The 27,013-nt window shown below is 31.5% G+C and overlaps 1 protein-coding gene across 2 annotated transcripts; it reads left to right on the forward strand.

The window, feature by feature from the left end:
* The first annotated feature begins 8 nt into the window (after positions 1 to 8).
* Positions 9 to 27,013, forward strand: LOC124078176 (leucine-rich repeat and IQ domain-containing protein 3). Of its 2 annotated transcripts, XM_058572244.1 has the most exons (4): positions 9 to 167; positions 8,221 to 8,469; positions 9,034 to 9,357; positions 26,563 to 27,013. In XM_058572244.1, the coding sequence occupies exons 2-4, from the start codon at positions 8,221 to 8,223 to the stop codon at positions 26,566 to 26,568; spliced, it is 579 nt and encodes a 192-aa protein (XP_058428227.1). In that variant the 5' UTR covers positions 9 to 167; the 3' UTR covers positions 26,569 to 27,013. The 2 variants fall into 2 exon arrangements, with proteins under 2 accessions (XP_058428227.1, XP_046278833.1); XM_046422877.2 differs by lacking the exon at positions 26,563 to 27,013 and having other exon boundaries at positions 9,034 to 12,575.

Consider the following 27,013-nt stretch of genomic DNA (forward strand, 5'->3'; position numbering starts at 1 on the left):
GAGTGCTTTCGTCTCCACCCGGAAGGCGTTGATGGGCTGAGCTGGATCTTTGCCGGTTTCCTTAGCAACGGTCTCTGTAGCAGATGGCCGGCTAGCAATTTGTTGGACTGTGCAGGATCTGGGCCACTTTTCCCCAGCTCATAAGTTCTTACGGCCCAGTTGACCCGGTGAGTAGTTCAGGTTGGATGACACAGTTGTTGGAACCAACCCGCTAAAGAGAAAACGACGTGCAACCCAGATTCCCACACTCTCGCCCGTGTGATTAGTCCTACCTGGAGGTTTGTTTTAGTCAGAAGCATTTCCCTAACATCTTGTCAGATAAATTCAACCCCCGAGTCATCTGGAGCCATCTGTCCCCTACTCCGGGGCCATACAATAGCTGAGTAAAGTCAGTATTCTCTTCAGGAACTGTAGGTTTGTGGCTTCTTTGCGTTTGCAGCTCCTAAAAGAGTGAGCCACACACACCACCACTGTTTTTTGAGTTGGCTTCCCGGGTACACATGCCTGTCTCCCAGATGTGGTCTTTGAAGTTGTATAAAATTCAGGCCTCTGATTTGTTATTTATTTCTTTATTTTGCGCTTCGGTGTTCTTTTGTATGTGTAAATTAATTTAGAACATTTGGTAACATTACTGGGGATAAGTCAGCCTTAGATGTATTTTTGTTGATTATATATTTCTTTTGTGAAACACCAAGTTTATGGTGAGCTCTACAGATTAAGCTCTTCATCTTTATACATAAGAAAACTGAATCAGGGAATAATGACTTAGTCAAGGTATGAAAATTAGTAAATAACAAGATTTGAGAACTATATTTCAATCCCAAACCCAGAATTTGTGGCACTCTACCATATGTTTTGATTTATTTGAGAAGCCTCTCCACTAAAGTCTTCATTAGGAGCTTAGGCAACCAAGGCCCTTGAAACTTACATAGATTGTAAGGTAACTTAGCTTTTCTTCTAAAGGTGGTGGACCTTGATATATAATTCTGTACTTAATAGTGAAAGCATTTGGGTAAAAGGGCATATTACTGTTGTTTCTGTTTTGTTTTGTGATGCTGGAGATTGAACGCAGAGCCTTGCTTATATTAAGCAAGTGCACTAACACTGAGCTACAATCCCAGTCTCTCTTTCAGTTTTGTCTTTTAAAACTTTTCTTTTTGTTTATAAAAACTACATTCTTTTTGAAGGACATATAGAAAATACAGATTGACTGAATTGAGAATGAGCAGTACAGAAAGTAGCAAGAGATAGGTCAAAAAGAGAAAGGCTATAGAAAGGATTTTGTTTTTTACTCCTGAGTAAAACAAACTATTCCAGAGTTTTTATGTGATTTGCCTTATGTTTAAAATGATCACTCAGAACTGTGAAAATAAATTATAGTGGGGGATCAATAAAGAAAGAAGCAGGAAGATTTGTTTGGAGGTAACTGGAATAATGCATAAAAGTGATAGTTAGCCAAGATGGTAAAAGTGACGATGGTGAGAAATTGGTCAGATTCTGGATAAATTTTGAAGGCAAAACCAATAAAATTTATTGATAGAATGGGTGTGGAGTATTAGAGAGTGAAGTAAAAAATGACTGCCTGAGGTTGGAGTGGTCATCAGTTGAGATGGAGAAAGTTAAGGATGGAGAAGCTTGGTTGGGTAGAGAACATAATTTGATTTTGGACATGTGGAATAAACATATATGCCTATGTAGTAGAAGTTTGTTTATGTCTGTGTGCACCATACATGTGAACATGGAATTGAGGAGAGACGTTTGCGCTGGAGTTACAGTTTATGAGTTGGATTGAGCTCCTAAGGAAATTAATAGGTCCTACATATTCAGGTACTGTACATTTTAATAAGGTGAAGTGAACAATAAAAGAGTAACCAAAAAAAATTCAGAGTGTAAAGAACTATAATAATAATACTTTGTCAGAGTATAAATTGAGCATTTCTTGGCTCTATGAAGGGTGTCATAGAAATAGAATTATTTATTCCAAATATGACTACATTGTTCACATAAAATATGCTGGAAGTGAATATGCCACATTATGAGCTATGGTTTTTCTGCTCTTGTGTTTTTTTTTTTTATTTTTATCACATTTCATTAAATTTTAAGTAATTTTTTAAAAAATTCAGTATACTGAGTGGTAGCAAATGTCTTTGGCTGTAATTATAGTAAGTAAAAAGTTTTAAGTCTATATTCAATATAATCACACAGTGTGATATAACTGTTTAAGCAGTTAAACTATCAGAGCATTATTATTTTACCTGAGCATTTACCACAAAGAATGAACAAGGTATTTGCCAGAGTGTTATTTTACCAGTGTACATTATACCAATCCAGCTAAATAGTAAGCTTATTAATTATGCCAAATCAAACACTGGAAACAATCTTGGTCTTAGATCCCATATTTTAATAAAGACATTGAGCAAATTAGAGTATAATCAATTGAAAAATAATGTTCTGTGAAGGCATTTGTGCCTCTCTTGGAGGAGATTATCTGAAGAGTTGCTACAGAGAGTGAGATACATAAAAAAAAAAAAAAAAAAAAACAACAACACAGCTTTCTTAAGTTATACTTTTATGCCATTAATTTAATCTGATTTAAGTGAACAATTTAATATTTTTTTATTTATAGCTAATGCTAGTTAGATTTTTTAAAATTACTATGGGCATAAATATGACTGTTGAATTGGAGTTTTAGGGAAGCATATTTTAATCCCCCTTTCCTATTCATATGAAGAAGTTGAAACCAAATGAAGAGGGTCATGGCTCCTGAGCCATGGAGTTCATGGTGCATGACATAGACAGGCCATGGTACAGCTCTGCTTGCTACCAGTACTTTTACTTATCTAACTATTGCTTCCTTCTACTTTTCATGACATGCAGCAATAGCAACTCTTTTTATAGTTATTTTTACTTGAATTTGTTTACTCAGCTATCCTTTTTGAACTTTATTTCTTAAATATTTTTCCCCAATGAACCCTCTTGAAGGAACTCTCATTTCCTCTTACCTTGTGAAGAGGAGAAAGAAAAATTCTTTCAGAGAAGAATTCTCCACCTTCCTCCTGCTTCCAAACTTCTATTTTTACTTTCTTCCTTAGTTTTTTTTGTAGACTTCAAATGAAATGTCCAGGTATTATCCAGATATTATAGTGTGCATTTATTAACATGAGGTTTGGGGTTTCTTTTTTGTTTGTTTTTTTGATGAGGAGATAGAATTAAACTAGTAAAGAAATAGATTTCAATTAGTTTAGTACAATGTTTATTGCTTTTAATAGAAACATACTAGTGGTCCAACTTTAGGAGATAAAAATATGTTTTATGAATGCTAATCAACTACTTTTGCTTTTGTAGTCTTGCAAGAGTAGAATAAAAACAAAATCTTCAGAGATAATAAAGTGCTTTTGTTATAAGTCCATAGATTTTGGAGTGATTTGTTACACTGCATAAATAACTGAAAAGTACATGTTTTTAAAAATTTTTGCAAGAGATTGAATATTGTTTTTGAGTTCAAAATAAAGAATTCAAGGAATTAACATAGATTTCTACCGAAGTGAGAGTTTATTCTTTGTACTTAGTAGTCTCTCACACATTCTCACCTGAAAGTTTTCTTTTTCTCTGAGGGAAAGAAAAGATGGCCAGATATATCCATGTATACTAATAGTATTGAAGTCTGACTTAGAACTTTAGGTCTTATATTAAAATTTTTTACATGTTAGCTAAACAGAACAAGTTTCCTGTTCTCAGAGTACATATAATTTAATGGGAAAGAGGACATTTAAATATCTTAAATTCGAGATGTGGGAATGGAACAGAGATTTATATCATATAAAAGTAAATCTTCATCATATAAAAGGCAATGATTTTGCACAGAAACATAATAAAAATTAAAATGGCTGCATAATTATAAAAAAGGGAAAAAAATTTATTCTGTCCTTAAGAGATCTTACTGACAACAGTAACTTGCCCTATAGACTCTTGGGAGGAACTGAATCCACCATAGGGAGGGAACTATTTGCCAGAATCTAACACTGCCTTGCAAGGTTTGAGCAACACCAGCTTGGCCAGTTTACTTTTGACCCGACATTCAGTAGACTTAGAAAATTTAAACATTGCCCTTATTTGCCTCATTTTCCAAACCTTGGACCTGAAAAAAGCTGAAGTCCATTTTCCTTCAAAAGAATACTGAGACTATGATCCCAATTAACAAATTTTTCCATACCAGGCTAAAACTGTCCTCTCTTTTATCTTAACCTTTTTTATATTTTCTCAGTTTGTAAGAGGATTGCACCAAGGCAGAGAGGTGTGACATCCTGTAATGACAGAGTTCAACTATTTCAATAGCTAAGATTCAGTGTTGTTAATTGTTGGGAATTTTAACAATTGGAAAAATAGATAAAAACTAATATTTAAATAGTGCTTATTTTTGTTTACCACGTAGATAATTCAGTATTTTCCCCCCCAGTGTATTATTTTAAAACATTTTTTAAGAATTAAGAAATTTAGTTTTATTTTCATAAAAAAAATCCTTTTAAGCTGTGAACCTGAGTCTGCTTAATCATACTAGTATTTAGTTCTTACTTTTTTGATTATAATAGAAACATTTTTGATTAAAGCTAAAAGTAGACAGTTATACAAAATGGAAAGAAAGGGCACTGAATTAAGGAATATGCTGATTATCTCAAATTTAGATTGAATAGCCCCTTAATCACGCTGGTTTTTAATTCTTCCAGATTTTATTTTTACTTACAGTAGACATCTTTTTGATGAAAGGTTAAAAAAAGTTGTATGAGTGAAAATAAAGGAATTGTATTACATAATATAAAAATTACCTGAAATTCAGATTTAACTCAATAATGCTTGTCTTTGTCAGACTATATGTTTTATTGGCAAGAAGTTTTCGAGTGAGTGAAGAATGCCAATCAAATTAGTTCCCTTACCATACATTCATTCTAATGTAGAAAATGTGAACATATTTAACATTTTGGTGGGGAGGGTACAACATTTTGAGGAGTATTATAATTGTATCAGTAAACTTCCCAAAGCTAGTGAGTTTATTCATCTAATAGATACATTTGAATGTTTCACATAATTGCAGGAACTTCTCATTTCATAAAATTATCTAGAATGTCTGAGATCAGTATAGAAAACAGAAAAGAATTCAGCTTTTGAATAATGCCAGTAGAAGATCATTGACATATTCAGATGACATACAGACATCATTCATTCAGAAAATTTAGTGAAGTGAATCAATGAAAATTGTATTAATAGAATTGCTGTAGTATAATATTAATAAAACAAGATACAGATAAACCAATTTTGATAGAAGACAACTTAAAATAAAAAAAAATTCATTGCTAAGTAATGAGCCTACAGACATTAATAACTATCCTTAGTTGATATCACTGTTTAGAATGTTTGGAAATAAATGTCAGGGTAAATATTATACCTTGTAGAAATAAGCATCAAAATAGAGTATTAGAGATGTAATGATCTGTGTGAGAAATAAACATTAACTATATAATTTTGTGTATGTGTATATATTGTTGGGATGCAGTAATGAAAAGTATAAAATCACTTTCATCCTTATGGGAGGAAATAGGATCTCTAATACTTCATGGTAGATGGGTGTTAATTGTCCAAAAGTTTTTTTTTAAATGAATTTTGGAGGTGAAATATAAAAGAACAATTAAGAAAATGAAAAGGAAAAATGTAGTCTGGGAAAAAAATTTTGCAAAACGTGTTTGATAAGGGGCTGGCTTCCTAAATAATGCAAGAAATTTAAACTCAAGTATAAAAAATCAATACAGTCAAAAAATGGACAAAAGATATTGATATCTCACAGAAATCAGATAGCAAATAAGCATATAGAAAGATGTTCAAGATCATATGTCCATAGTAATTGCAAATTAGAACAGTGAGATACCAGTACACCTATTAGAATGAACAGAATACAAAATACTGACACCAAATATTGGTGAGGATGTGGGGCAATTAATTCCTCTTATTCCTTACATAGGGAGATGCAAACTAGGGCAATGACTTTGAGAAACAGAGACATTTTCTCATAAAATAAAACATACTATATGATCTAATATGTAAACTGCTGATATTAACCCAAATGATTTGAAAACTAATGTTCACACAAAAACCTAAACACAAATCCTTATAGAAACTTATTCATCATTATTCAAACTTGGAACCCAACAAAGTATCTTCAGTACGTGAATGGATTAATAAACCATTATACATTCAGTGCTTTAAGAATGAACATTTAGAAAAAAAAGATATTTAGGAAACTTAAATGCACATTACTAAGTGAAAGAGGCCCTACTGTATATCTACAACAATATGACATTCTGGAAAGTCAGAACTATGGAGACATTAAAAAGATCAGTGGTTGTAAGGGGCTTGAGAGGAGGGAAGGAGGTGAAGTCCAGGGGACTTCTATGGTATGAAATAATAACAATTCTACATGATACAATAATGATGAACACATGTTACTATACATTTGTTGATACCCATAGACATGTAGCAAAGAACAGTGAAGTCCAAAATATGGACTTTAGTTAATAATAATGTACTAACATTGGCTCATTCATTTTAAGAAATGTGTCACACTAATGCAATATATTAATAATAGAGAACTACAGAGGTTGGGGGTTAATGAGAGCGTATATAGGAACTCTGTACCTCTTACTTATTTTTTTCTGTTGACATAAAATAGGTCCCACCTTCAAAAAAAGTTTTTTTAAGTCACACATGATCATAAAATAAACAACACACTTCTTTGGTATGTGATTCTTACTTTGCAGATTTCTTGGAGAATAGATATTGCTTTCAAAAAGTGGATGCTATAGATGAAATTTTTGAGCACCCCATTGTCTTATTTTGAAACATGCTGATATGTCCCTTATATAGTCTCTCTTAAGCTCTTGTCATAAACTGTTCTGGAGCTAGCATATTTTCAGATGACAATAGAAAAGTAGTACTTTGAAAGGAGACTTTGAGGAAGGACTTCCTAACAATATTTTCGGTTTAGAAAAAGAGTGTAAACGATAAAGATGCATTGTATATATTGCCTTACATTTCAGTGCCTCTAGAACTTGTGCCTATTTGTGCCGTTTTGCTCTTTGATTTTGGAAGGCTGGTTAACTTTTAGTTTAGATTGAACTTTCTCAAGATATCCATGAATTGCCTGCTTAAATGCATTGCTGCACCCTTAACCCAGAGATTCTGATACATAGATATAAAGGTGGGGCTCAGAAATTTCTCATCCTTTTAATTAATTACATAGATGATGCTTGAGAATTGCAGGGTTATAGGTTTAGCCCTTAGGGGATTAAAAAAATAGCCAATGTCTTGTTATACTATGAGTTTATCTGGAATTTCACATTCTCATTTGAATTTTTGTTAACTTGAGTTTACCTGCACAGCATAAAAACTGATTCCTTTAGTAGGGAAGGTGGTTTATTGTGTGAGAAGCCCAGATAGACTACTTGTGCTTATACATTCTTTTCTAAACTATCACTAATTGACTACCTTTTATGAAAACTAAAATTACTCATACTAAGGGTAAATTCATATGTATGAGATATATCATATAAGATTATACAATAAAGTATTGATTCAAAAGTTTCAGATAAATTTAATTAGTCAAATTTTAAAACTTTTAGAATTCTGAATCCTAATTGTCTAATTGAATTGAACATAAAAATCTATAATGTGATGGTAAGTTTTTTCTTTAAAATATAAATATTGTTGATACCAGTTGAAAATTGTTGTTACTCTTTATTTTCTTCTGACTGCATTTTTCAGCCACTGTACAGATTATCATTCTCCTAACTTGTTAAATATTTAGTGATTTTATTTTTATTTAACATTGTTAAACCAAAATAATTATACTAGCTATGTTAAGACACAATTTTGTTTTTTGTTACTTGTCTGGTCTAGAAGTGACATCTTTATTAATTCTACGTTCTCCATTCTATGAAAAAGAATATTTTTCTTCCTTTCACTGATTTGTTTTTGATAAATACAATTATATCTTTATCAGTAGTAATTAGATATTTAAAATACTTCAGGATCAAATATTCTATGGGAATTAGATACTCCTTTTTAAAATTTTTATCTTTTATACTCATATTAATTCTCATTATATCTTAGTAAGTATTCTATTTTGTTTTCAGGTAGATTTTTAAAAGTTGAAAAATTTTCCATCTTTTCCAGATGTTTCATGGAACAATCACAAAAGAGCTAACCAGTCATGAAGAATGGAGTCACTATAATGAAAATATAATCGAAGATCAAAAAGATTTTGTTTTTGTGAAGTTCAGTGGACTTTATTTAAAATCTATGGAATATTTGCAATCTTATATCTCTCTTAAAGTATGCGTTTTCTCAAATAATTTTATTACAGATATTCATCCACTTCAAAATTGTATAAAATTAATGAAACTTGACCTTCATGGAAATCAGGTAAGCAATAGTCATTTAAGATGTCTGAATATAAATGAAATTTATATGTAATGAACTTATGTTATCTACCCACAATATTATTTTCAGATAATCTGTTATCTAAAATATATATATAAAAATTGAAAATAAATTTCAAAAATGTGTATTAATACAAAATTAAAAGTACAATATTTTTAAAAATAAAGCACATAAACAATGCATGATTTGGTATAGTTTATTTCTTAAATTTATAATCCAGATTAAGAGTACTTCTTGACTCCAATTCTTTATAGAAGAAAAGTATTTTTGAAAATTTAGAGTCAGCTTTTACCAAGTAATTTTCATTGAATCAAATATATATGGTTATGCATTTAATTATAACAATAACAATAGTTTATTACAAATACTCAGTGTATTATGTTGTTTTCCCAGAAATCATTTAGATACTTGGAAATATTTATCTTATTATTAATTAGAAACTTGCAAGATAGTTAATTTTAGAAGATGTTTAATATTTTGGTATTTTTCCATGTTATGTTTAGAAAAGTAGTATTTGAGCTAAATTTACTCATGATAATATTTCAGATCAAGAATCTACCAGATACGAAATTTTGGAGTGGATTAAAGTACCTAAAACTCCTCTATCTTCATGACAATGCCTTTGCAAAGTTAAAGAATTTATGTGTATTGTCTGCCTGTCCAAGCCTCATTGCTCTCACTCTGTTTGATTGTCCGGTAAGCCTTAAGAAAGGATATAGACATGTTCTTGTTAACAGTATATGGCCTCTCAAAGCACTGGATCATCATGTGATTTCTGATGAAGAAATAATTCAGAATTGGCAACTTCCTGAAAGATTCAAAGCATATAACCAGCGACTTTTCCTCAATTTTTGCGCTGCTTTGAAAAAGGTAATTGGCTTCATTAGGATTTCATTAGAAATGATTTTTTATTTTTTAAAGAAGTAGAATTTTAGCTTCTAAATTCTACACTTGAATTTTATAAACGTTTTAGTAGTTTTATCATTTTTATATAATAAATCAATGAATGTATTAGTAATGGCTTTCTATCTGAGCATTCATAAAGACTCATATGCTTCGTGTATGAAGACATTGATCCTAAAATCATGGAGTTGTAGAAAAATATATTTTTGCTTTTTAATTGAAAATAGAGCTCTGATTCATTTTTGTTTGGTATATAAATGACTCCTTTGAGAAATATTTGGTATTTTTAGAATGCTATAAAGTACAATTTAAATTATTTTTGGAAAAGCAAAAATATTCATTCTTAAACAATTAATTTTGTGACATTAGCATAATCAAACCATCATTATATGTTGATTTGTAAAATATTGAAGAAATGATTAGAAAAACTTGATTCCTAGAATCTTTATGATGCTGGATATACAAAAAATAAAATGTTCTTCATAGAATATCAATGTTAGAGCAAATAAATAAAAGTTCAAAAGAAGGGATTAACTCTGCAGCTATTAGAAAAAAATCTGAAATACAGTAAGTAAACAAGTATGTTGCAAAGCAGTGTTTAATTCTGATGTTCATATATATAGTCATGCATCATTTAACAATGGGAGTATGTTTTGAGTAATGTTACAATGCCTATATGTTATTAGACAATTTTGTTATTGTCTAAACATCATAGGTGTACTTCTGTGAACTAAGATAGCTATGACATCATTAAGTGATATAATCTTATGATACCATGACTGCATATGTAGTCTGTCATTCATGAAATGTCATTATGTGGTACATGATTGAATATGCACAGACATTTTGAGGAAGAATAGAAAATTATTTTGAACAATGATTAAAAGTAAAAAGGTATGTATAAATATTAAACAGTAATTATGTATAAGTAGATACAATTCTTTAAAAATTATGAATATAGTAATGATTTTGTAATATTAGTTTTAAAAACTGGGTTTTTCATAATAATTTTCTTAGTCTTTTATTTTTTTTTTTTGGTACTGGGGATTGAACTCAGGGGCACTCAACCACTGACCCACCTCCCTAGCCCTATTTTGTATTTTATGTACTAAGCATCACTGAGATGCTTAGTGCCTTACTGTTGCTGAGGCTGGCTTTGAACTCTCAAATCTCCTATTTCAGCTTCTCAAGCTGCTGGGATTACAGGTGTGCAACACCCCAACTGTCATAATAATTTTGTAATAATGATTAAAAATATTTAAAAAAATGAGGGAGTATTTAAGTTTGGTATATTAATCTGGACTCTTAAGGAAGAATTTTATTTAGGTATTTCATTTCTGATATAATCAAAGATAGAACCATACACGACCCTATTAAAGACAATCAAAATAAATAAGGACCACGTGACATTTAAGGAAGTGATGAAAAGTTTGGTAAGTTGGATAAAATACAGAAGAGTTTAGATTTCTTAGTGAATATAATGAAGATCAATTGAAGTTATTTGAGTAAGAAAATAGAATGGTTCTCTCATTGTATGTGCTCATAAACCAATGATATTACCAAAGTTAAAAGGCAATTATTCAATATTTTGGTAGCAGATTAAAGAAGATGAGGGTAAAAAACAAATGACAGCAGGGAGATTAGTTATTCTGACAGGAAGGGATGTTACAGGGTTTATAGAGCAGACTACAATGTCAACAAAAATAATATAAAAGTAAAGGACAGATGCTTTCATAAATGATATCACAATTTGATGAGATATTTTTAATAAATTGATGTGGGAGGAGAAGAAGAAGAAGAAATAAGGAAATATACCTCTAAAATTTTGAAACTTTATAACTGGGACAAAAAATAATTTAGTGGATTGGACAGCATTTTCAAAGTTATAGTAGAAAGATGAATTTGTTCTAGGTTTTTTTTTTTGTGTGTGTGTGTGTGTGTGAAGGTATATATACTAAGTATTAGAAAAAACAAAGAACTAAAATTTAGAAATAGTGTTCTGCGCTTGGTGTAAGTCCAGAGGTGTCAGTCCAGTAGTCATTTGCTTGAAGGCAAAGTTGAAACCAAGCTCTTTCAGGAAAATATAGGGATCAATGAAGACTGAGAACTAAGAGCAAGCCCTCAGGCTCAATTTGTGTATAGAAAGCAGAGAAACCAATGAGAATAAAAGGGAGTAAAAGGAGAGATATGGGCATTATTATCACTTAAGCCAAGGGGAAAAAAGTGGATAAAAACTGAAGAAAGTTTCTAAAGGGTCAAAGAAATTTAGCACTGAAAGAAATGTATGTTGATGGTGAAGAATTTTTTTTTAATCATTGGAATTTCAGTAGTTTTCAGATGCAAGTATGAAATTGTAATGAGTAACTGATTGCCAATTATAAAATATTTTCTCTAAAAATTTTGGGCAAAGGAAATATAAAGCCTTAATTGCAGGAAATAGAATAAATAGAAGATATTTTTTAAAAATGAGGTGATACTAAGTTCAACTTATATTTAATCTGCTGAAAATATTTTAAGAAGATAAAGAGTGAAAATTTTATAATGAGGGGAAAAATGAAGAAAACCACTACTAAAAACGTATGAATGCAAAACAACACATACACAACAAACCTTAAAGTGCTGTCAGAATTTTTTTTGAGTTATAGAGATTTAAAAAACTATTTTAATAACATTTTGTTACTTTATGAATCAGTTTGTTGATTCTGCTGTAAGCAATGTTCTTTTGGTTATTCTTTGATAATTGAAAAATTTATAGCACTATTCATAAATTTTGAGAAGGAACAAATGTAAATCTATTAGGATAGATATTTATTCAGCAATATTTTAAATATAATATTTCATTGTACTTATTAATGAACACAGAATATTATGAAAACTGAAAATAATCATCCTATAAGTGTTCACATAATGATTTCTCTAAGAATTACCACTCTTTTTTTTTAGTAAATCATGGATGTAGAAATTCAAGAAGAATGTTTATTTTGAAAGAAACCAATTGAATAATGTAATTATTGCTTATACCTTATAGAACATTAAAAACTATTGAGAAGGGTCTTGTTTATCCCTAATTGTGAGGTAAAATGATTTCTTGTCCTTTTTTTGTGGGTATAGTTGGATAATACTTTTGTTTTAAAGATAAGAATATAGATGATTATATGAAATAAAAGTAATTTTAGAAATTTAAAGTGCTTATTTATCTAAAAACTTACGATAGAGAAATATATATTTATATATTAATCTATATAATATTTTTAAAATATGGAGTGATCTGGGAAATAGCCAATTTTATCAATTGGGATCACATTTTGTCTGCATGTAATAAAAGAACAACTAATCAAGGATTATATTTTGAATCATATAATATGTTAAAGGATTATATTTTTAATCATATAATATGTATTTCAAGGACAGGCAGTCCTATGTGTAGTTAATTGTTTAAGAAATCGTAAAGAAACATAGCTTAGTCTATCCTCCTCCTCTGCTATCTTAGCTAGTGGACATTTACTCTGATGGGCAAGAGATTCTTCACATCCTGCCTGGCATGTGGCAGAAAGAAGGGGAAGGGTGAGATCAGAAAGCACATATCAGCCAAGTTTGTCACTTTGTATCAGGGAAACAATAATTCCTATGTTTTTTCTGATAAAATTCCACTACTGAAAGTGACTCTCATGGCTACAACTTAATTGAAGGGAATTTGTTACAATGAGTATTTTTAAATACAAACCTTCACTTTTAAAAAAAAACTGATATTCTATTAATGAGGAAATAAAGGATAATAGATTCTTGGAAGGCAGCTAACAATTCCCATCATATAGAGAAATAGAAATTTATAATGATATTTTAGGAATGGTAATTTAAGGTAGAATGGTAATTTAAGCAGTTGGTATTCATTCGCTTTTATTTTCAATGAAAATATCAACATAAAGATGCATATGCATGAAGTTACAAAACAAATATTTAAATGCCAACTCATAATTCATTTTTTACAGTGAGATATTAAATAATATTTTTAAAATTTTAAATGTTTTTAATTTCTAAAAAATTAGTGAAGATCAAAAAATAGTCTGTATGAAAATATGTCAAAAGTAAGACTATTTTTACAAAATTACATCTTTACATCTATGGATGTAACCTGAATTACCAAAAAGTAAATGAATTATAAATTTTATAAATCAATGTAAAAGCCTTAATCAAGATGATTTTTAACAAGATTGAGTTTGAAAAAAAAAAGTAATATATAAACGATAAATGTAAAATTCTATAGAACAAAACAAAGGACTTAACAGTGGTCTCAAACCATGTAGAATTTAACACACAAAATACGAGATTGCAGGGCTGGGGATGTGGCTCAAGTGGTAGCGTGCTCGACTGGCATTCGTGTGGCCCGGGTTAGATCCTCAGCATCACATACAAAAAAACCACAGATGTTGTGTCTGCCAAAAACTGAAAAATAAATATTGGAATTCTCTCTCTCTCTTTAAAAAAAAAAAATTAAAAAAAAAAATACGAGATTGCATAAAGAGGATCTCTTTCAAATGACATAAAAGAGTAACAGCCACAATAAAGCTATTTCCATTCTGAGTAATGTACAAAATAGAATTATGCAACTACATATATATCATAAATGACAATAGAGGGAGTACATAATACTTTATCTCAGCATTGCTAATCATAAGGAAATGCAGATAAAACAATTATGTCACCTCATATCTCTAATTATAACTACTATTAAATATATAAATGTTTGAGAAATTGAGATTTTGTACATTGTTTGTGGAAATATAAAGAAGTAAGAGTTATTATAGAAAACATCATGGAAGTTTCTTAGCAAAGTAAAACTATTGGCACCACATCATCCCTTTTCTGAGTATATATCCAAAAATGTTGAAATCAGGATCTCAAAGGAATATTTTTACTCCTATGTTTATACAGTATTATTTTCAAAACTATAATATGGAAACCACCAAAATGTCCATGGAAAGACAATTGCATAAAGAAAGACTTGTCAGACAATTATTATTCAGCCTTTAAAAGGAAATGTTTTTGTTTTTGATGACAAGAGTAGATCTGAAAGACATCATATTACATGAAATAATTCAGTCACAGAAGATCAAGTACCGTATAATGCTCTTATTTGAAGCATTTGAAGTCGTACATATAGAAATAGATAATAGAACACACTAGAAGTAGATAATAAATGTGTACTAGGGATTTATGGGGGAGGGTTTGGGAGCTTTAATTAATGTTATAAATTTTTAATTATATAGCATGAGTAGATTCTTGAGAACTCTTGTATAACATAGTGCCTATAGATTCCAATAATGTGTTGTGTACTTAAGAGGATAAATCTCATGTTAAGGGTTTGTTGTTCTCTTTGCTTTGTTAACACAAGCAAACAAAAGCAAAGAGAACAAATAAACAAAAACAAAGCATAGTAACACAAGGGAATTTGGGTGAGGGAGAATTTGTTTATTCTTTTTATTGAGATTGTAACACAAATTTATACAGATGTGCAAACTCACCAAATTGTATACCTTATTTATGTTTACTTTTCGGGGTTACCAGTTATGCCTCAAAAACCCCACTAAGAGAAAACAGTATGTATATATTAATATAAATGAAATTCTAAAATTGTTTAAGGGGCAGAGAAAATTAGGACTAAGAAAACAAAGAAAAAAGTAGAACAATCAAGGGAAAACAAGGCAGGCTTAAGCACTAATTTGTCAATAACTATGTTGCAGATTAAATTAATGGTCTAAAAAACAGTGATTATAAGATTGGCAGAGTGAAATTAAAAATATGACTCAATTATATGCTGTCTACAAGAAATATAATCACAAAGGCAGGTGGAAAATAAAATGATGGTGAAAGACATATTATTAAAAATTAAAGGAAAGTAGAAATGAATGGTATCTTAATATCTGATGATCTAGACTTTAGAGCAAAGAAAATTACCAGAGGTATGGAGGAACATTATGTAATGATAAGAGTTTCAACCCACAAAGACCTCCATTCTAAATATAAATGTATTATTCAACTAGGCTACAAAATATGTGAACAAAAAACTTATAAAATTGAAATGAGAAATTAATTTTTACAGTTGGAGCTATCAACACTCCTTTTTCAAGAATCAGTGAAATTGGTCAGGACAACTAGACATAATATTAGATATATAAAAGCTGGGCGAGCAACCCCATTAGCCAACAGGATCTAATTGATATATTGTGCTACCTCTAACAATGGCAAAATATACATTTCTCTTCAAGTGCTCAAGTAATTCCATGTTTCTATAAAACAGATTTTAACAAGCTTAGAAGAATTTAAATCATACAAAGTGTGTGCAGTGGTGACAGAGATGAAAGGAAAATATTCAAACACTTGGAAACAAAACAACACACTTGTAAATATATTGATTAAAGAAAAAGTCTTAAAGAATTAAAGCATAACTGGAAGAAAATATAAACATTAAATATTATAAAATTTGTGGGACATAGCTAAAGCAATTCTGAGATGAAAATTTATAACACTAATATAGAAAAGAAGGACTACTTCAAATCTTCAAATCAATGATCTACCCCACAAAAGAACTAGAAGAACAAGGGAGAAATAGATAGCAATAAAATAATCATGGTGGTTTTCAATATCTCACGTTCATCAATGGACAGATAAATCAGAAAATTTGTAGGTAAATAATGATATTGAAAAGTACTTAAGAGAAGAATGGACCCAACGGACATACAGATCTTTACATCTAGCAGCAGTAGAATACACATTCTTCTTTTCCTGCACGTGGAACATTCCCTGGGATAGAATATATCAGGCCACAAAACTAATCTTAACATAGCTTAGAAGTTCTAAATCATATCAAGTATCATTTTTGTCACAGTGAAACTAGAAATCAATAATAGAAGAATTTTTTTAGAAATTCACAAATATATAAATTAAACATTTTTGAATAACCAATTGATCAAAAAAGAAGTCAAAATAAAATTTAAAACTGTCTTGAGACAAATGACAATAGAAACACAACATACACAACATATGATACAGCAAAAGCAGTTCAAAGAGAAAATTTATAGCAGTAAATACCTACATTAGAAAAGAAGACAGATGCTGGGTGTGGTGGTGCACTCCTGTAATCCCAGCAGCCTGGGAGGCTGAGTTCAAAGCCTCAGTAATGACAAGGCCCTAAGCAACCCAGTGAGATCTTGTCTCTAAATACAAAGTAGGGCTGGGAATGTGGCTTAGTGTTCGAGTGCCCCTGAATTCAATTCCCAGTACAGAAGGAGAAGGAGAAGGGGAAGAAGAAAGACTACCAATAAGAGAAGAGTAATAAATCAGAGAACAAAAAAGCCACAGGGGAAAAAAAAATCAATGACATTAAGAGTTGCTTTGAAAAATACAAACAGATCAACAAAACTACCTAGATAAAGAAAAAATTAGAATATTCAAACATAAAATAGGGAATCAAAATGGAGGCATTACAAAGAAGCTCCAGAAGCAAAAAAGATTGTACAGGACTATTATGAACGATTGTTTGCCAACTAACTTGCTAATCCAGTGGGTTGTGTGTATATTTTTAGAAAATTGATTGAATCAGGAAGAAATAACCTGAATAGGCCAATAATGAACAAAGAGATTCAAGAATGTTTTAGTCAGCTTTCTTCACACTGTATACAAAAGATCTGACAAGAACAATTTTAAAGGGGGAAAAGTTTTATTTGGTGCTCACAGTTTCAGAGGTCTCAGTCCACAGATAGCTGACTCCATTCCTCAGGGTTAGAGGTGAGGCAAGACATCATAGTGGAAGAGTGTGGTGGAGGAAACTGGCTCAGAACATCACACCAAAGGAGGGAGAGGGAGAGGAAGAAGGGTGGGGAGAAGTATGAGCTCATGCTCTCTCCTTTCCACAGACAAAATATAAATTCCAAAGGCATGCCCCGATGACCCACCTCCTCCATCCACACCCTACCTGCCTACAGTTACCACCCAGTTAATCCCTATCAGGACATTAATGCATTGATTAGGTCAAGGCTATCATACCCTGATTGATTTACTTCTAAACTTTCTTATGTTGTCTTAAACATGAACTTTTGGGAGACATCTAGTATCTAACCATATTAAAGAGGTACTGAAAAACCTCCCAACAAAGAATATAGTTCAGGACCAAATGCTTCAATCCTGAATTCTACCAAGTTTTCAAAGAAGAATTAAAATACCTCTTACACTCTTAAAAAAAAAAAAAAGCAGGAGGTTATATCTGATAACAGGCCATCATTACCTTGATGCTTAAACCATACAGATACCACATGAAAAGAAAATTATAGTATCTGTAACATTTATGGTAAAATCCTAAGTAAAATATAGTGGGAAGAGAGAGGAAGATGGCAGAATATAAAGTTTGCTTTCCTGGTTGCTATATGGTTTGAAACCAAGAAGAGCAGACAGGCAGCTTTTCAGCAATCTGGGTGAATGAACCAAAATTAGGGGGGACATTAATGGAATTTAATACTGGACTCTCAGAACAGATTGGGGACTCAGGAGATCAAATATAATAAAGTGAGGAAGAAATCTCCAGTGCTACAACTGCAGCAGTAACTGGAGGTACAAGCCAGAATACTTCTTCTGTGAATGCAGTTAGCCAATAAGGGAATTAAAGGAACTCCCTTTCTCAGGAACACTGAGACATGTCAGGATACAGAGAATTTAGAGATCAAAGTCACTGACTTTTAAAAGAGTGAGGTGTGCTGCACAAAATTCTTGTATGGGAAAGAAACCACCATCTCTCAGCTTTTGGTAGATGTGGAAGGAATTATTCTGCAGTTGTGTTGCAGGGGCTGGTAGCTAGGGGAGACTATTTCTGGCAGACCCAAGTCTGGCTTGAAAAACAAGCTGGACAAACCCACAGTGCATGACAGATACCTAAGTGACCAGGAGAAAAATCAAGTGTGGAGAAAGGTTTACACAGGGAACTACTGGTCATGGAAACCCACCTGGTTTCCCTTACCCTCCAGTCTGGCTGTCTGCTGGATTGGTTGGGAGAGAAACACCTGACTAGGAATTCAAAAGGGTTTGTGGGGGAGAAATTGAGTTTGGAGACTGAATCAGAGACCAGAAATCATGGGGTCTTCAGGTGACATAGTGGGTTAACAACAAGCACCTATACCACACAAGTGGAACCATAGTGGCTTCCTGTGGCATACTCTTCCTGGAGGTGAGCTGATTTAAAATCACCAGACCAATTGGCATTCAGAGAAGAGACTGGAGCATACCTAAGCCAAAAACCCACCTCTAGAAGTTCTGCCTTCAGGATTAACTTCTCACCCTAGCAATCCCATTAACTGCTGAGGGTAGAGAATGCATCATATTACAAACAAACCCATCTAAATACTGAGAAAGTAAGCCAGGTATCTTTTGAACTTCAGTGGAAACAATTGTTTAATTTTTCTCTCTCACATTTCTACTATTTTTGAAACCAATTATTTTCCATGTATAAATTATTGATTTATTGAAAACTAGGATATCTGATTGGTATATTTCAGTATTCTTTTAATTTTACTTCTTCCTTTCTATTTTTATTTTTTTTAACTTTTTACTTTATATATATATATATATTTTCAATCAGTTATCTGTTTTCCTTGATCCTCTTTTCTCCTGCTAACAACCAAGCTCTATTATTCCCTCTTTCATTCTTTATTTTTTTTTGTTTTACTTCTGTCTTTTCTCTTACTTCTTCATAAATATCACATCCTACACCACTTCTGGTCTCTGTTTGTCCAACATTTGAAATTGTAAACACTTTTGTAAACTTACTGTTTTTATTGTAGAAAATAAACTGAACATATCATTTCTACATAAAACTGTAGACACCTTAGTAGGAGCTACTTGATTTAAGTCTGTATATTGTTTGCAATGGTTGCTGTTATTATTTTTCCCCCATAACACTGAGTTACTGGAAACCTTGGTATCAATGGATTCTATTATTAGAGCATTTTGGTTTGTCTGAGGTGATTTGTTACATTTTTTTCATGTTGTTTGTATGTCTACCCATTTAGAAGTGTAGATTATGAGGCAGTACAGTGTATACATTGTAGAGTTACTCTACATTGATACTGCAATGGAAGAGATGTCAGAGAAGGAATTTAGACTGTACATAGTTAAACTGATACATGAGGTAAAGGAAGATATAAGAAGTGAAATCAGAAAATTTAGGAGATGAAAGATCACTTCAATAAAGAGATAACAGATTTTGAAAAGAAATCAGTAGAAATCCTTGAAATCAAAGAATCAGTAAACCAAATTAAAAATTCAATGGAAAGCATGACCAACAGACTAGAACATTTTTAGGACAGAGTTTCAGGTAATGAAGACAAAATATATGATTTTTTTTTTGGGGGGGGGAGGGCTGGGGATGGAACCCAGGGCCTTGTGCATTTGAGGCAAGTACCTTACCAACTGGGCAACCCAGCCCAAAATATGATGTTGAAAAGAAACCATGAACAAAACTTCCAACAAATATGGGATAACATGAAAAGGCCAAATATAAGACTTATTAGGATAGATAAAGGTATGGAGATAACAAATCAGAGGAAAGCACAAATTTTTCAATGAAATAATATCAGAAAATTTCCCAAACCTAAAGAATGAAATAGAAAATCATATCAGGAGGCACACTGGACACTAAATATACAAAATTACAACAGCCCACATCAAGGCACATTGTTATGAAAATGGCCACCATAAGAATAAGGATAGAATTTTAAAGGCTACAGAGAAAAGTGTCAGATTACATTTAGAGGGAAAAAAATCAGAATGTAGCTGATTTCTCAATCCAGACCCTCCAAGCTAGGAGGTCTTAGAGTAACATATATCAAGCTATGAAAAAAAAATGGATGCCAACCAAGAATACTGTAACCAGAAAAATTAAGCGTCAGATATGAAGGTGAAATTAAAATCTTCCACAAAAAGCAAAAAAAAAAAAAAAGAAAGAAAAGAATTCACAACTGTAAAGCCTGCATTACAGAATATTCTCAGCAAAATAATCCATGAAGATGAATTGTGAGGAAAAAAAAGTGAAATCCAGCAAAGGGAGGAAATACACCAAAGAAATAGTCAATAAAATGAGAAAATAATTCAAACTAAAAACTAGGAATAAACCAAAATTACAGGGAATACAAATCATTTCTCAGTAATAACATGGAAGGTAAACAGCCTAAACTCATAAATCAAAATATATAGACTGGCAGATTGGATTAAAAATAAAACCCAACCATATGATGTTGCCATTAGACTTACCTCATAGGCAAAGACATCCATAGACTGAAGGAGAAAGGATGGGAAAAAACACCATTCAGATGGATCTTGTATACAAGTAGGGTGTTCTATACTCAGATAAAATGGACATCAAACCAAAGTTAATTAGAAGGGACAAAGATGGCCATTTCACACTGCTTAAAGGAATTATATATTTTCAAGACATAATGGTTGTAAATGTTTATGCCTCAAGCAATGGAATATTTATATACATCAAACAGACCTTTCTCAATTTCATGAATCAAAGAGACCACAACATAGTAATACCGAGTAAATTTAACAACACTGGATAGATACTCCAAACAAAAACTAAGCAATGAAAGTATAGAACTAAGTAAAACAATCAATAATTTAAATTTAACAGACACATATAGAGTATTTTACCCAGCAATGACTGAATACACTTTGTTCTCATCAGCACACAGATCCTTCTCTAAAATACACTTATGCTAGAAAGTAATTCTTAGCAAATACAAAAAAACAAAACAAACAGAAAACAGAGGTAATACCTTGCATTCTATCAGATCATAATGGGAAGAAATTAGAAATCAACAATAAAATAAAAAATAAGAGCTACTCTAACACCTGGAGAATAAATAATACACTATTCGATGACCAATAGATAGCAGAAGAAATCAGGGGTGAAATGAAAAAAATACTTAGAAGTATATGAGAATAGCAACACAACATATTGAAATCTTTGAGACACTGTTAAGTCAGAGCTAAGAAGAAAGTTTGTTGTATTGAGCTTATTCATTACAAGAATAGAAAATAGTTAAATAAATAGCCTGACATTAGATCTCTAAGCTCTAGAGAAAGAAGAACAAATCAACACTAAGAACAATATAAGACAGGAAATAATTAAAATCAGGGCTTAAATGAAGTTGAAACAAAAGAAACAATTCAAAAAATTGACAAAACAAAAAGTTGGTTCTTTGAAAAAATAAATAAACCCTTAGCCATGCTAATGAACAGAATGAGAAAATTCAAATTACTAAAATTCATGATGAAATAGGAAATAGGACATATACTATTGAAAAACTGATGAAATTTTGAAAATTTAACTCCAGTGAAATAGAAAATCTTAAAGACATTGACAAATTTCTAAAGACATATGACCTACCCAAACCAAATAGGAGGACAGTTGCAATTTAAACAGATCAATTTTAAGCAATGCAATAGAAGATGACATCAAAAGCCTAAAACAAAGAAAAACCCAGGACCAGATGAATTCTCAGCCAAGTTCTACAAGACCTTCAAAGAAGAATTAATACCAATACTCCTCAAATTATTCCATGAAATAGAAAAGGAGGGAACCCTTCCAAATGAAGCAAGTATCACCCTGATACCAAAACCGGAAAAAGACACATCAAGGAAAAACTTCTGACCAGTATCCCTGATGAAGAAAGATGCAACAATTCTCAATAAAATTCTGGCAAATGGGCTGGGGATGTGGCTCAAGCGGTAGCACGCTTGCCTGGCATGCGTGCGGCCCGTGTTCGATCCTCAGCACCACATACAAACAAAGATGTGTGTCTGCCGAAAACTAAAAAATAAATATTAAAAAATTCTCCCCCCCCACTCACTCTTTAAAAAAAATTCTGGCAAATTGCATATAAAAACATATTAAAAGGTTAGTGCACCATGATAAAGTGGGGTTGATTCCAGGGATGTAAGGTTGTTTCAACATATGGAAATCAATATATGTAATTTATCACATCAATAGACTTAAAGATAAGAATCATATGATCATCTCAATAAATGCAGAAAAAGCATTTAACATAATATAGCACCCTGCCATATTCAAAACACTAGAAAAACTAGGGATAGTAGGAATGTACCTTAAAATTGTAAAAGCTATCTATGTTAAGCTCCAGGCCAACATCATTCTAAATGGAGAAAAATTGAAAGCATTCCCTCTAAAAACAAGAGCAAGACAGGGATGCCCCTTTTCACCATTTTTATTCAAAATCATCTTTGAAACTCTAACCAGAGCAATTAGACAGAAGAAAAAAAATTAAAGGGATACAAATAAGAAAAGATGAACTCAAACTATTCCCACTTGCTGATGACATGATTCTATTTTAAGAATACCTAAGATATTTCACCAGAAAACTTTTGGAGATCATAAATGAATTCAGCAAGGTAGAAGAATATAAAATTAACAATAGCTTCATTCCTATACATGATTGATGAATTCACTGAAAAAGACATTAGGAAAACTAACCCATTCACAATAGCCTCAAAAAATACAATACTTAGGAATCAAAATTGTTAAAGACAAAGACAAAGGGGCCTAAAATATACATTGGAGAAAAGATAACCTCTTCACCAAATGGTTCTGGTGAAACTGGAAATCCATATATAGTGGAATGAAATTGAACTCCTATCTCTCTTCCTCCATAAAACTCAACTCACAGTGGATAAGAATCTAGGCATTAGACCAGAGACCCTGCATCTAATAAAAGAAAAAATAGGCCTAAATTTATATCATGTTGGCTTAGAAACCACCTTCCTTAACAAGACTCTAAATGCACAAGAAATAAAATCAAGAACCAACAAATGGGATGGGTTCAAACTAAAAAGCTTACTCACAGGAAAAAAAAAATCAATAATGTGAAGAGAAAGCCTAGAGAATGGGAGAAAATTTTTGCCATGTGAACCTCAGATAGAGCACTAATTTCCAAGATATATAATTAACTCAAAAAACTTAAAACACACACACACACACACACACACACAGAAATAAATGGGCTAAGGATCTGAACAAACACTTCACAGAACAAGAAATACAAATGGTCAAAAAATTCTCAAGAAAATATTCAACATCTCTAGCAATTAGAGAAATGCAAATTAAAACAACACTGAACTTTCATCTCACTACAGTCAGAATAGAAATTATCAAGAATACAAGCAACAATAAATGATGGTGAGGATGTGGGAGGAAAGCTTTCATTCATCCATTGTTGGTGGGACTGCAAATTTCTGTAAACATTATGGATAGCAGTGTGGAGATTCCTCAGAATGTTTGGAATGGAACCACCATTTGAGCCAGTTATCCCACTCCTCAGTGTATACCCAAAAGAATTAAAATCAGCATACTACAGTGACACAGTCACTTCAGTGTTTATCCAACTAAACTATGGAACCAACCTACATGCCCTTCAATAGATGAATGAATAATAAAACTGGTATATACACACAATGGAATACTACTGAGTCATAAAGAAAAATGATATTATAATGTTTGCTGGCAAATTGATGTAACTGAAGAATGACATACTAAGTGAAATAAACCAATCAGATTAATAAAAGGCTGAAAGTTTTCTGTTATGTGTAGATGCTAATTCAAAATAAGGGTGTGGGGATAGGGAAGAATAGAAGTACTTTGGATTATACATATGGGAATGAAGTGATGGGAGGGGGAATGGAAATAGGAAAGACAGTAGAATGAATTGAACATTACTATCCTATGCACATTCATGATTATGTGACTAATGTAATTCTATATCATGTATAACTAGAAGTATGAAAATTATACTCCATATATGTCAAACTACAGAAATTTATACTCCATATATGTCAAAATACATTCTACTATCTTATACAACTAATAATAGTGATGCAGCCATATCAATGTTTATAGCAGCACTATTCACAATAGCTAAATTGTAGAACCAACCTAGATGCCCTTCAGTAGATGAATGGATAAAGAAAATGTATATATACACAATGAAGTATTACTCAGCATTAAAAGAAAATAAAATCATGGCATTTGCAGGTAAATGGATGGAGTTGGAGAATATTATGTTAAGTGAAGTAAGCCAATCCCACCAAAATTCCAAATGTTTTCTCTGATATGAGGATGCTGATCCACAATTGGGATGGGGGTGCAGAGCATGGGAGGAATGGAGGAACTTTATATAGGGTAAAGGGGAAGGAGGGTGTGGGAGGGAGCAAAGGGGTAGGAAAGCTTGTGGAATGAGATGGACATTACCCTATACATGTTTGAAGACATGAATGGTGTGACTACTTCGTGTAAAACCAGAGACATTAAAAATTGTGTTCTATATGTGTACTATAAATTGACATGCATTCTGCTGTCATATATAACAAATTAGAATAAATAAATAAATTTAAAAAAATAAAAATTTCTTAAAAAAAGGGATCAAGTGGGATTTATCCCTGATATTTGAGGTTGGATTATTAAATGCCAATCAATCAATGTGATGCATCACATTGATAAGTATAACATTAAAAAACTAATAAACAAGAACCATATGATCATGTCAGTTGACCCAGAAAAGCATTCAAAATAGTTCAACATCCATACTTAATAAAATTCAACAGTTTCATTATAGAAGGACAGTTTGTTCATATAACAAAGGCCATTTCTGAAAAAACAAACACAGCTAATATCATAATCAATTGGAAGAAAATGGAAGCTATTCCTCTAACATTTGGTACAAGGTAAGAATCCCCACATTTACTAATTTTATTCAACATAATAATGGAAGTCCTAGGCAGAGTAATAAGGCAAGAGAAAGAAATAAAGTATATCTCAATTGTAAAGGAGGAAATCTAATTGTCACTGTTTATAGATGACATGATCTTGCATTAAGAAAAACCCCAAATATTCTACCAAAAAGCTGTTAGAATTAATAAATAAACTTAAATTTGTATAATACATAGTTAACATGCAAAAATGTATGGCATTTCTATACACATAAAATGAATGAGCTGGATGAAAAATAAATCAATAAAACAATCACATTTATATTAGCTTCAAAAATTAGTCTCCTTAGTAATAAATTTAGCTAAAAAGGCAAGTGATCTGTATATTGAAAACTCTAAAATAATGATGAAAGAAATTGATAATGACACAAATAAATGAAAAGTCATGGTCATGGATCAGAAGAATTAATATTGTTAAAATATACATAACAACTCAAGGCAATAATCCCTGTGCATTCTATCAAAATACCAATGGCATTCACAGAAACAGGAAAAAAAAAAAACTCTAAAATTCATACGTAACCACAAAAGACCCAAAATAGAGTAATTTTGAGAAAGAAAACAGACTTGGAAGAATCATACATTCTGATTTAAAAATTTATTACAAACCTTTAGCAATCAAAATTGCTTGATACTAGCATAAAAATAGCCATACAGACCAGTGACCAAAATAAAGAGTCCAAACATATAGAGTCAAATAATTTATCAAATATAAAGTCAACTAATTTTCAACAAAGAATCCAAGATGACACAATGAGAAAGAATATTCTCTTCAATAAATAGTGTTAGGAACACTGAATTTCTACATTCAGGAATGAAATTGGACTTCTATCTTATGCCATAAATAAAAGTCAAATGAAAATGGACAAAGGATCACAACCTAAGCCAAAACCATAAATCTCATAGAAGTAAACATAGAAGAAAAGCTCCTTGATATTGGTTTTGGCAGTGAGGATTTTTTTTTTTTTTTGTGAGTGTGTATGTGAGTGTGTATCAGGCAACAAAAACAATGAACAAATAAATAAATGAATATATGGCATAACATCAAACTAAAAACTTCTGAAGAAGTAATTATGAACGAAGTGAAACATCTAGAAACAGATTAGAAAAATTATTTGCAAAACATGGGTTAATTCTCCATATTTACGTAGAAATCATACCACCCTGTTTGATTTCTGTGCAATTTATTTGAGTATAGATATATCATTACTATCACTTATTGTATTGATTATTGATAATTCCTGGCTAAACATATTGTTTTCTTAAATTACAACAGGTTTTTTGTTGTTGTTGTTGAATTGAAAACTTTAGTACTAATTGTTCTTCTTTTTTTTTTTTTTTCAGAAGTAACAGCCTTTAATATTACAGGATTTGGTCCTCTAAAGTAAATTACAAAGTTATTTTTCTACCCTAACCAAGTGTTGTAATCAATATACCCCTCCCAGATACTCACTAGGTACTTGAAGATCCCTCACAGTTTCCCTTCTTAACTAAATTTCCAACCAGAAAACTTAATCATTCTTATAAAGTTAACAGATTCTCAACACCACAAATAGATGGAGGAACACTTGCCTAACATTTGTATAAGTTCATATTGACCAAAAAGGACACAGGTTTCTCATTAAACTTTTGTTTTATTGGGTCTCAAAATTCTGTGACAGATTTTTGGTCAAGTTATTTCCATTAAAAGTACTGATTTTAAAAACTAATAACTTAAAACTGCCACACACAAAAAAAAAAACCCAAAATGGTCCACAAAACATTTTCCTTTCCTTCTGATGCTGCATTGTTATCA

Source organism: Marmota monax, unplaced genomic scaffold, assembly GCF_021218885.2.
Source record: "Marmota monax isolate L192 unplaced genomic scaffold, Marmota_monax_Labrador192_F-V1.1 WCK01_AAM20220418_F8-fsc01474, whole genome shotgun sequence".
NCBI lineage: Eukaryota > Metazoa > Chordata > Mammalia > Rodentia > Sciuridae > Marmota > Marmota monax.

Bases quoted from the DNA above. Each gene is read 5' to 3' on its own strand.
- LOC124078176 (XM_046422877.2), top strand. From the start codon at position 8,221: ATGTTTCATGGAACAATCACAAAAGAGCTAACCAGTCATGAAGAATGG. The intron at 8,470-9,033 runs GTAAGCAATAGT...ATAATATTTCAG, and splicing joins TTGACCTTCATGGAAATCAG to ATCAAGAATCTACCAGATAC.